Source organism: Sparus aurata, chromosome 9 (assembly GCF_900880675.1).
Source record: "Sparus aurata chromosome 9, fSpaAur1.1, whole genome shotgun sequence".
NCBI classification, from domain to species: Eukaryota; Metazoa; Chordata; class Actinopteri; order Spariformes; family Sparidae; genus Sparus; species Sparus aurata.
Genome location: NC_044195.1, coordinates 14917920 through 14930665, shown reverse-complemented (window position 1 = coordinate 14930665; position 12746 = coordinate 14917920). Strand labels below are relative to the sequence as shown.

General features: G+C 39.8%; 1 protein-coding gene across 1 annotated transcript; it reads right to left on the bottom strand.

The window, feature by feature from the left end:
* Positions 1-2026: 2026 nt before the first annotated feature.
* Positions 2027-10505, bottom strand: ildr1b (immunoglobulin-like domain containing receptor 1b). The gene is made up of 8 exons (XM_030427256.1): positions 10205-10505; positions 8027-8197; positions 7695-7844; positions 6816-6935; positions 6567-6713; positions 5064-5189; positions 3467-4377; positions 2027-2821 (listed from the first exon to the last, which is right to left on the bottom strand). The coding sequence occupies exons 1-8, from the start codon at positions 10251-10253 to the stop codon at positions 2783-2785; spliced, it is 1713 nt and encodes a 570-aa protein (XP_030283116.1). The 5' UTR covers positions 10254-10505; the 3' UTR covers positions 2027-2782.
* Between the last annotated feature and the right edge of the window lie 2241 nt (positions 10506-12746).

Genomic DNA, 12746 nt, shown 5'->3' with positions numbered 1-12746 from the left:
TCATTGTAAAGGTTAAAATCAACGCAGCTCAAATCAAAGAGCAAATTCTTACACACACTTTTCACCTCTGCATTTATAGATTTGATTATCTGTCTTTCCCAAGACATGTGTTGACTTGGTTGTTGTATATAGATATATCTGTTAAACTGGAAGCTGAGTGTAAATATCGACCCACGTCTTATAGTTACACTTATATCTAAAGAAAAAAACACAATTCAACAAACAAAACAAATCAAATAACCCAGACATTTTCCAAACAGACAAAAGAAACAAGATCAATGACTTTAGTTTTCTATAATGTCATTGATCTCCCTAAATCTACTTCTGAACATAAGCCAAACATAACTCTCATAACACAGTTAATCTACTCCGTTCATCCTTTTTCTTTTTATTCAATTGAAGAGATGCTGGCGTCACTCTCACCAGTCTACACCACACTAAATCCAGATTACCAGTTTACAGTGTACTCACAGCTTATGATATACTTTAAGATTTTTCTGTGGGGCCTGGGTGTTTCCATGTAGCCAAATTTAAAGCTGCTACAAGCGACTTTTAATTGTTGTCGATCCTGTCGGCCCCTGGGGACAAAAGCAGTATGAGCACTCCTAGCAGAAATGGACAGAGTACTCGACCCCAGTACTTGAGTAAGAGTACAAATACTACTCGTCAAAATTTACTCCGTTACAAGTAAAAGTAGCTCAGTCGACATGTTACTCGAGTAAGAGTAAAAAAGTACTTGCTTTTAAAGGTACTTAAGTATCCAAAAGTACATGCTTTTAAATTTACTTTAAGTAAAAGTAAGAGTAAGAGTAAATTTCTTATTTTTCACATCAATGAATAACTATAATTTTTTTTAAATGAATTTAAGGACCTTTTATCTCTTGTTTCTGAGAATTAACTCTTTGAAACCACCTGCACTGATGTGCTTGCTTTTAGAACCACAATGTTATATAAAGCCTGCAGAAACACCTATAAAAACAAATAAAATGAATGGGATCACAGGAGGACAGCAGATGTTGCAGATGCAGATGTTTATTAACAATCATTAAAACTGTAACCAAATGAACCTGCAACGTCCAACTAACTCTCTATCATTTAGCTAAGTTGGGAACTGGAACCCCCTCAAAGACCAATGTTGTCCCCAGATCACTGGTTGAGAATCACTACTTTACAAAAAACTACATCTGATGCAGCCATTGTTGCGGTTTTGTGTTGACAAAGGCAGTCGAGAGCATGGCTGCTTTGGTGGTATCCTTATGGGAAGGGATGACATATTTGCGCTTTTACGTAGATCCCAGTGGAGAGCGTGCACTGTGATAGGTTTCCTTCTTTGACAAACACAGCTTGTGTCCAATAGTATTTTAGGGGAAAAAAAAAAAAAAAAAAGAGCAGACCTGAAAGTAACAAGTACTTTTCAGCCTTCCCAGAAATTAACTCGAGTAAAAGAAAAATATTTGTCTTGGAAATGTATTCAAGTAAGAGTAATAAGTACCAAAGAAATCTAATACTCAAGTAAAGTACAAATCCTCTGGATATGTACTTAAGTACAGTACTCAAGTAAATTAACTCCGTTACTGTCCACCACTGACTACTAGCTGTTATGCTTAGTGATGAGGCAATACATCTATTAGCAGCTATTTAAGATTAAAAAGTGATGATGGTAAACATGCCCGTGCCATAACGGCAGACTACAGAGCAGCTTTTTTCCTTAGGCTGAGACAACTCAATTCATCCTCAGCACTCTGCCCATGAAAAATGTTTTTAATTTTGTCACTTATCGAACAGTGATGAGTTAGTCTGACCTGCTAACAGGCATCAAGAATAACTACATTTATATGGGAATAGCTGGTTTTCTGATGGTCTTTTTTGCTCAGTAAAGGCATCAGTGTTGTACTGGTTTTAAATAAGGTTCCCCCTGAAGGCCAAGCTTTAGGAACAGCTTTGTAGTTCAAAGAGATCAGTTATGTCTGGTTGAGCCCATCAGATCATAAAGTTTAAGTGCATGAAAGAGCCACTTCACACTCGCTGTTTCTAAAAAGGTTTATTTAAGGCAAACACATATATCACGATACACCTCTCATCATGTTTGTAATAAAAAGCAAACATGAACGAAAATGCAAAATATATATCTGTTTATCACATGGTGTGGTTCATCCAATGCAACTATTGCTGGTACTGTCTAATAATGTTACTGTAGACGAAGATAAAAAAAAAATTAAATAATACAAGAAATTATGTAAAAATATGAGATTATTTTTAAAAAACACAAATATACACTACTGCAAAAACAAGTATGTTCATAATGTTAAACCTAAATAACCATAATCATAATCCGACAGTATCCATCAATCTGCTTGTTCAAACTGTTTAACATTTACTTCATAAACGATACCAGAAGGATCCTCTAATCCATCACCAGTAGGAAATCACATACATACAAATTACACCATTGAAATCAGCTAGAATCACACATTAATCCTCTCAAATACAAGAGCTTTTCTTATAATGTCTCTGATATAACTGCACATTATCTGCGATTCATGGTTTCAGCTGAACATCTTTTCTTCATGCATAAAATTGTATTTCTGTTGTAATTACATACAGTGCATACAGAGTAAAATATATCTATACAGTACATTTTCAGCACCCACGATCAACTACGAACAAATAAGAACAACTACATCTCTGATTGAACAGATGAAGGCACCTGCTGATGGTCTTCATTTTCACAGTTCTGGAAACATTCAGGAAAAAGGTAAAAAAAAAAAAAGAGAGAAATGCTTCAGATGACTACGCTGGTGCTGCTATTGGAGCCTCTATCCTATGAGAGAAAAGTGAGAGGGGTGAGGTTAAGTTCAAGAGGGAGAGTGCACGATGATTCAATACAGAACAGGGGAAGACAGGACCAGGAAGACAAAGAAGTAAAACAGAGTGATGATTAGGGAAGGGACAACAAAATATTTTTGACGATGATGATAAAAACACTCTTGTTGATTGTGTGGTATTTAAATTATTGGGATAATCGGGATCACCCTCACGTGCATGACTTCAAACAGACGTCTAGCTGGCTATCGTTTAGTGCTATATAGATTTCTGGATTATTTTGAAGTGTCACAAGGGTGGTTAATTTGTTAAATCTGAAAAAAACTGTTTAAAAGCCTATGAAAAGCAAACTGGATTAAAATATAGAATGTTTCCATCGGATTGCTAATACCCCCAAATTACAAGAAAAAATGACTTGAGTGTCCTCAGTGGTAGATAAAGACAAGCAAACTCATTCAGTAGTTGTTGAAATATGTCATTCTAAATCAAAGAGACCCACACTTCCTTCCCACACTATCAACGCTGTTAGCATGACCTAAAAGTGTAAGAAGTCAAAGCTAAAAAAAAAAACAGTACAGAGACACAAAGAGAATCTCATCTCTCATCAGATCATTAGTTTCGAGTGCATGTCAGTATTTCTTACAGAGAGGTGGGTGTAGTTCCTCCGGCTGTTACCGTGTCCGGACTGGTTCTCTATGGAGAAGTAGCTGGGTGGCTTCTCTGGCCAATCCTTTCCTTTCCCCCCTTTCCTCTTCCTGCTGCTGCTGTCCTCTTCATCTGAGCTCCAGGACCCTTTGTGACGCTGAGGAGGTGAATAGCTCCTCTCCCTCCGGGCTGCTCTGCTGTGCAGCTCCTCCATCAGGTCATCGCGACTACGAGCGCGAGGTCTGGATCCGCCACCTCTCCTCCCGCCTGAGCTTCCTCTCTCGTTCCTCGAATTCCTGTTTGGTGCTCTTCCTCGTCTGTTCTCCCAGTCGGAGTCATCGCTGTACTCGCGCAGGATCCCTCGTCTGGGAGGAGAGACATCTCTGTAGCCACGACTGTTGCGGGGGAGACCTCCTCCAGAGCGGTTTGTGCTCCCACTGGACTGGCTGGATAGTCTGGGACCACCTCTGGCTCCATCTCCACCTCCAGGCCCCCTGCGCGAGGTAAAGCTGGGTACACGCTGGACAATAGGAGGCAGGGTGATCACCCTTCTCTCCACCCCTTGGACCCCCATCTCATCAAGGGCCGAAAGCATGCTCGGGGGCCCTGGTGTGTACGGAACTGGCACAGGCGCTGGCTGAGGCTGGTATTGAGGCTGGAATTGGGGCTGGAATTGGGGCATGTTTTGGACACCGTAATGAGCCATATGAGGTGCGGCCACATCCAGCCCCCTCACCTGGTTCTCCAGGTAGTCTAGCACCTGGCCGGTGCCTTGAATGCTGTCACGCGCACTGCCATTCATGTGGTGATGAGGAGGAGGAGGAGGGGGCTGCTGCTGCAGGGCCATGGGTGACAACTGCATGGGTGCCATGGCAAAGTTTTGTTTGACGGGATAGTCTGAGTACGCGCCTGGGAAAAACAGAATGTGTAGACATGAATAACCTGCAATGACAGATTTTTTCCACTCAGGGGCAGCAGAAACATATCTTCATTTTATAAAGCTGACATGTCAAACTTATTAGCAAAAGGATTAATATTTACACATCCAGCAGACAGGGAGCAACATTATCATACATTTTGAGTGATTTTTGCTTTTCAAAGTTATACTTTTATCTCCTCTGCTTTTATAGTTTGAGTTTGATTTACCGACTATTTAAACAGACTCTTCTAACTGTCCAACCATATCCAGATACAATAATCTCTCGGTTAGCATCACTGTGTGTTCACAGTTATCAACTTCAGGGGCAGCAGTGAGTGCTGCATTGAATCTTAATCCTGGGTTTCACCTCTCAGGCTACATACAGGTTGCACTAACAGTCCAACTAGTGAACACGTATGCCTTAACCAATGACTGTGACCTTAACTATATATTTTCAGGTGAAAAAGGCCAAAAGCTGATCAAGGCAACTCAGTTTCAAGTCAGTAAAAGATTCAAACTCAGTTTGCAAATTACTGTTTGCATAGTTTCAGGTTTTTTATTTTACTACATTTTGCCTCTGTGTCTGAAACCAAAGCAAACATACGCCCTTTGGTTGAAGCAAGAGTAATACAACAAAACATCAAAGTTAAGTCTGATTGTACTTTTATTCACTCACCTGAATGCAGTATGGGAACGCCCTGAGAGGAAGCGTTGGAGCTAATCGGAGCATAAATAGGTTGACCGTGCATCCAAGGAGCCATCGCCTTCTGGGCCTCCTGCAGCATCCTGTGCTGCATCACAGCTGAAAGACAAAGGTTTGTGGTTTGTGAGTTGGCTCAGGGTTATCGGTACTGACTTGGCATCAGTTTTGATATACAGGCCTGAACAAGGACAAAATCTGCAATCAAAACCATTTTGTCAATGACACGCTGAATGTTTATACCACTGTTGTAAACAACGATGATCCTGCACAGCTTCTCCTGGTTCGGAGTCATATATAATAGGCCTTTAATACAGCTGACAGTTTGACTCATCATAGATAAACAGTAGGCAAAGCACAGGTCTTCAAGTGAGACAGTGAGCCAGCATGCACAACACCAGGACACACCTATGATTGTCCTACTGTGACAAATAAAAATGTCTTCCCTGTTCAAACATGATCCAGGTACTTTGACTTGAGGTATCACAAGAGACAAACTCAGATCGTTGCTGTTCAGTGTGATGTAAGGTTGACATCAGATCAGATTTTTAAACCTTGTTACGATACTGGTACAACAAAACTGGATCAATTCCTCTTTCAAACCACAGCAGAAAAGAAAGAAAAAGCCCAGATCCACAAAATAGGATCATCTTTAAAGGGATATTCCAGTGTAAGTTTAATCCATGGTCTAACACACCGTGAAACTGTGTTAGACTTCCTCTCGAGAGATCAAGTTTGCAGACCGCTAGCTAACGTAGTTTTAGCATCCTCAGAAACGACCGAACATTTGATATAGTTGCCGGATTTGTCGGAATAGATAAACAAAACTCACCTCTCCAGCTGCAGGCTCGTTGTGGGGAAGCCCTGTGAGTCAATTACCGAGTGCAGTAGAGTTCCGCAGCTCAATGATGATCATTACTGCGGGACTCTACTGCACTCAGTAATCGACTCACAGGGCTTCCCCACAACAAGGAAGGCTTCTCGGGTGTTGAGTTTCGTTTATCTTTTTCGAGAAATACGGCAACGATATCAAATGTTTGATGCCTCGAAATATGCGCTGGGACCCTGTTTCTAATGTTGCTGAAGTTTGGTGCTGTTCTGAGCATTATTTGTGGCTTTTTGATGGTGGTTTATACTTGGATCCATTTACTGCAATGTATTGTTGTCGTGCGGTCGTTTCTGAGGATGCTAAAACTGGATTAAATTTACACCGGAATATCCCTTTAAACTAAAATATATATTTTTTAAGACATGCGCTTGTAATAATGTTGATAACTGTGCAGACTTTGGTTAAAACTCTGATTGTAGATCCGTTTTCAAAGCTTAGATCAAATGTGTACATGCTATCGTTTTAACACATGACATTGAAAAGTATTTATACTTTTTGAACCTCAGTCTGATGTAATAACTTGTTTCAAATAGAGTATTTCAGTGTCAGTTGTTGGTGAATAACAATCAAACAAAAAGCATCTCTTCTACCTTTTTCTGGGCAGCAGCATGTCTGTGGACAACATGGGCAGCGCACATAGCAGCAGCACTTCTGTGGGCAGCACTGACAGCAGCATATGCAGAGGAGGATGATGAGCATGAGGGCACCGAGGATGATCAACAGGACCGTCAGCCAGTCTGGAACAGCCAGGACCACGTCATTACTAATAGTTCATCACAGAATCTTTTCAGGCTCTGTGTGACCTTCTTTTTGCAACAACCTCAACTGAGAAAACTTACGGTACACGATGAGTTTGACTTCACGATCAGAGTCTCCTGTTGTGTCACCAGCAGCATCGATGTTGCAGAAATACACGCCGTTATCCCACCACATCACCTCAGTGATTACGAGGTCAGCCTCTGTTGACAGATGGCATCACATTAACATGACTTAAAAATAAAGACGAGAATGTAAGGTTTAAATGTACACAATCCTTCTAGATCACTGCAGTATAACAAAGATAAAAATATAATTCAAACAAAAACTATCTTTTATCTATTATCTCAATTATTCAATAAGTAGCTAGTATGGAACCAGATTGCAAACCAGTGGTTTAAAACTGCGTTCCAGTCCACTCAGATCTCAAACATTTTCAAACTCCTACTAGAAAAGTGCAATGAAATGCCACTCGTAGTCTGACTTCCTATTCGTTAACTTAAATCAATCTACCCAGACGTCATGAGGGAGCAGTTGTCTGGCGTAACACAACAATGTCAGCACTCCTGGGTAGGATGTATTTGTAGACACAATATTTATATAAGGCTAATGAATAGAGTATTTATAAACATTTACAGGTATATAAATGCCATAAAATAAATGTAAAATGGTGTCTGTGACCTCAAATGTTGTTTTCCAACCTCTTTTTCTTTTTTTAATAGAAGGAAGCTGCACTGCTGAGGGTGCAATTGTGTGTACACTTTCCAAAGAAACAACATTTTGTCATGGTCAACAAAGGTTTTTAAGGTAATTTTTGCCGTTTTGCAACTGGAACACAAGCTAGAAATTTCAACCAGGAAATATCAACAATTTGATGTTAACTGGAATGCAGGATTTGGATTACTGTTCCAACAGTTCACACTGAAATATCAACGCTGTTGTTGAGATGGGATCAAACTTACTGTTTTGAATGGTAATTTTGCGTTCCCTGTAGTCTGCACCCAGGATGGGCTCATTAGTGCCTCTCTTCTGGACCACGGTGCGGACTGTGCGCTGGCGGTCTGGGCAGTCGTTGGCGGGGTCCTGACCTAGCTGCAGAGCGGCCTGATAGGCTACAGAAACACAGGAAAATGTATTGAATGCTCTTAAATGCATTCTGCATTCTGTTTTCTAACATGCTGACAGCAGGATAATGAGATGAAATGTAAACAGTAAACAGCAGGCACACTCACATGGCACATAAGCTACATTATTGCCTGTTAAAATGACGCTCTCCCTCCACCTTTTTTCTCACCTGTGGAGTAGTACTCCAGCACTGGGTCTTTACAGAAGGATTTGTACCTCCAGGTGACCAGGACGTCCTGAATGTTGGCTGAAGTGGAGTAGTCACAGCGCAGGATCACAGAAGCAAACAGCATCGTGCTCCTCTCCGTCTCCGGAACAATCACCTGGATGGACAGCAGCTCTGATACAAGCAGATGTGACAGAAGATAAAATTTAAAGTAGTGCAAACATGACACACTATTCAAATGACTGTAACCTCAGAGAAAAAAAACAGCCTCTCGTGTGTTTTGTGTGACGCTTTGCTCTTGAATGCTGGTCTGATAAGAATCTGACCAGACTGGTTAACAGATTACCCCAGAAGTCTTTTAAATGTGCACGCACTCACCACTAAATCACTAGACGATACAACAGCTGTCAATCATGCTCAGCAGTGTCGAGTGAGAAAACAAGCTGATGACAGGCAATTGAGAGGATCAGTCAAGGTTTAACACTTAACACTTTCTCTTTAATCACGGTGTCCAAGCCCTGATAGAGACGCATGTTCTCACAGTAACTATTAGACAAGTGTTTCTCTCAGAAATGTACAGATTATAGCTGCAATTGTTTATTATATCAATCTGTCAATTACATTAAGAAAATGTTTGTTTGATCCAAAAAATGTCTGAAAGAGGAGATAAACTGTTTATTGAAGCTGATGTCTTCAAACTGCTTTTTTGTCCTAATGACAGTCTTAAACTCAGTTATGTTTAGTTTACTGATGTAGAAGCTGGAAAAAGCAGATTTTGGAGGGACATAAAAATTACAAAACAATTATAGAGCTGTAATTCTATAATTCATTGGTTTGTCAATCGAAAGTAAATAAGTTAATTATGTTGATCGACATAATCGATTAATTGTTTAAATCATTTTTTTGGGAGAAAAAATTTAAAACATTTGCTGGTTTCAGCTTCTTAAATGTGAGGATTTGCTGCTTTTCTTCGTCATTTACGACGGTAAATGAAGAGTCTGGTTTTTTGGACTGATTGATTGACACAAGAAACAGTTTGAAGCCTGGGCTCTGAAAAAGGAAAAAAACACACCAGGTTTGTGATAGTGAGAGGACTTATTAAGGGCCTGTAAATATGAGCATTTTAATGATTGATTTTGTCTTTATTGAGATTTGGCTGATGTTATGTGGCTTATAGTGCTACTTACTTTAGAATATAAGGAGAAAAATTGTGTCATTGTTGAAACTAAAAACTGGGACCTTATTGTATGAAACATATGGCCAAGACAGACCATCTCCAAACAACAAAGACATGTGAAAATCTTACAGTGTTTAGTGTTTTTTTCAGTGTTCACTGACAGTAAAACTCGAGGACATCACAGTATATTTTAGATAGTGACTTCCATTCAAGTTGTGATGTAGAACTGACACTATTATTCATTAATTCATTTGTTGATCAGCAGAAAATTCATCATATGCCAATCTGCAGGTTCAAGCCTCTCAAATGTAAACTTGTTCTATGTCTCATCTTATGTCGTAAACTTTTGGGTTACAATGTCATTTGAAAAGGTTTCTTTGGTCTTTGGGAACTTTTGATGGTCGTTTTTCAATATTTTCTGTTACATAATAGACCAAACAATTAACGATGATCGATTAACCAACAAAGTATCAAGCTGATCACGGATGCAACGATCGTAATAATTAGAAATTCTTTCTTTTTTTTTTTTTTGTCAACTAACATAATTACATTGTAACTAATTTCATGATCCATTCATCATCAATAATCCAATGTGAATTTTGTTGCATTAAAGTAAAGTGAATACCTTCGGGTTTTAGACAAAACAAGACATCACCCTGGACTTTTGGGAATACAATTATTCAAAATCAACAACTTTCTGTTTTCAACTGGTCGCATAACTGGCTAATTATTCCAGCTCAACAGCAGAACAGCCTGATGTTTTGTATTTTAGTTTTCGTGTTAGGAAAAACGAGTGACAGTGTCCAGTCACGTGACAACAGTCGGCCTTGTGCTGTTTACACCTGTCGATAATTAACCTGAACACATTATATTGGTTTCGACTGTTTGCTCGAGCGGCTTCGCCCTAAATTCCTGCCTATAAACGAACTAAAACAGATGATATTAATAACGAGTGTGAACTTTAGGTGAAGGGCGTGTTTCATACGCGGCCCTCAGAGCCTCACCTGTGGGCAGGTGCACCAGCAGCAGCGCCATCAGTATCATATTTCCCATCTCGCTGCTCCTTATCCTTCCGCGGAAGCCTCACTCTTTAACCTGTAGGCGATTCAAAATCCACCAGAAATCCTGAATGTTTGAAGGAAAACACGACGAAGCCGCTGCTCTGCATAGTAGTTCCACCTGTCACTTAAGAAGACATGTTTTTTCGGCTGAGTTTGTCTTAAAAAGAGTGTTTACAGCCGGACTGAGATCAAACTTTCCCACAGAGAGCTGGCGTCTGACGCGAATCATCACCCCTCCCCCCCAGGACAGACCCAGGTGACGTCAGTGACCCCGCCTCCTCTGACAGGTGCAACATGGAGGAAGAGAAGAAGAGCACGAGGAGTGCACAAGCTGTGTTCATCCATTGATCAGTTCGTTTTCTCAACACACTTACGTCAGTGTTGCTCACTTTAGACTGTGATTTAAATCCTTCTCTCAGACATGTTTCCTTCAAATCTCCACTGTAGGAGACGAACAGACCTTGACTATAATGTTGGGACTGAAACATCACTGTGGGCTGTAAGGACACTCCCACACAGAGTTTGAAAGCCTGTAACTCCTCTCCAGTTAGAACTGAAGAAGCCTCTTGGATGAGAGACGAAACTTCAAGAAACTGAAATGTTGCGTTGCCTATGATACAGCAGATTGGATTTACATTCACATTTAGCAGACACTTTTTGTCCAAAGCGTACAAAGTACATTTGTCAAAAGAAAGAAACCACAACATGTCACCATTGATGAAGTAAAATAGAAACAATTTTCAAGCCCTCGTCTGAGCCAAGTAGCTGCCATTTATCAAGAACCCAGATGTCTGAGAGCCTTAATCAACATTACTGTGGATGTCATTAATAAACAAATATATAAGAATGCACAAGAGTTGCTTCAAAATAAAGTAAAAGCACAAGTTTGTAGTTTGCAATTCTGCAACCCCCCACACTTTCTGAGTGCAAATCCCAGTGATAAATACAAATCCTAGGTCAGTAATGATTTAGATCTGAGTAATGTAGCCACAATCGATCATTATCATTATCATTATTTAAAATTATTTTTAAAAAGTTCTTGTATACAATAAAATTACTGTTTAATTTATCTGTCATGGAGTAAATCACTTCACTGCTAAAAGAAAGAAATCATTTTTGTCTCAGTGACGGACATTATTCGTACTAAAATGAATGTAAATCACTGAATATTAATGACAATTCATCCAAATTAGTTAAATGTAAACGTTAGTGCTTTTAATTCAGAAAACCCACAGTTTTCACTTTTTTAATCAATTTGTTTACAGGGCAGACCTGCCACATCCAATATGGCGCCAATGTTGACATACGGTCCATCAAGCCAATGCTGCATCTAGATATATATGTCTATGTCGCAGACTGCATTAGGTAGTGCACCCCCTTTCCTGCTCCGTGCCACCCAAATTCTTGGTAAAGCAGAAATAAGTTAAGGCTAACCCTAACTTCCATAAAAGAAATCAGAAGGTAAAGTTAAACATAATGAACACAAATTAATAATTTCAGGGCAATTAATAATTTATCTTTTTTTGTTTTATCCACAGGAGCATTCCCATTCTTTTCGTTAGCCTTTTCATAGTTTTAATGGTCAGAAGGATGACACAAACAGCTTTATTATCATATTAGTCATTTACTAATGAGTAAATGTTGAGTTCTGTGCTGTGTTTTGATGAGCTCAGTGCCTCTGATGAGTCTATTACAAGTTATTTACATGCTTCCTCTATGTAAATGTTAACGTCCAGCCCATCAATCTAAAGGCTTGCCTCTCTGTAGTGTGACAGAAACAGTTAAATTCAAAGGAGTTAAGCATAATGTAAATACACTGAAGGAAGTAGAAGCAGGTCAGCCCTCGGCACGATGGTTCCATTTATTCATTTGTGGCAAACAGCCGAGTGTAAAGTTCACTCTTAGGATGAGTCATATTGGACGAGTGTTGGAGCTCTTTGTGCCACGATGTTTACTTCTCTTATCCAGAACATGGACCCCAGCGAGCTCTACTGTCGACACAAAAAAATCCCGCCTGAGCTGAACTCAAGTGCTGCTCTCGACTCACTGAAGTGTGCTTAAAATCCTGTGAAAAATGCTGTGATGATGAAAAGCTTTGCCATCACATCTGTGTCTGGCTCCACTCTGAGCCGCAAGACATGCCAGTTTTTAAATTCCTTCCTTGTCAGTATCTGGCGAGGACACGCAGTACCTTATTTCTCTGCGTCTTTATCTCCACTGTGTACACAATATTTATACTGCGATTTGCAGGCTGTGAAACCTGACCTACACAGGCCACTGACACTGCTGTTAACGTTCCATAGAGAAACGATACAACTACAAACGGACACAAAATGAACAAAAAGAGACACAAAACAGCTTCAAAGAGACACAAAATGACCACAAAGAGACACAAAATGAACAAAACGAGACACAAAATGAACAAAAAGAGACACAAAGCAGCTTTAAAGAGACACAAAACAACCAAAAACAAACACAACACAAG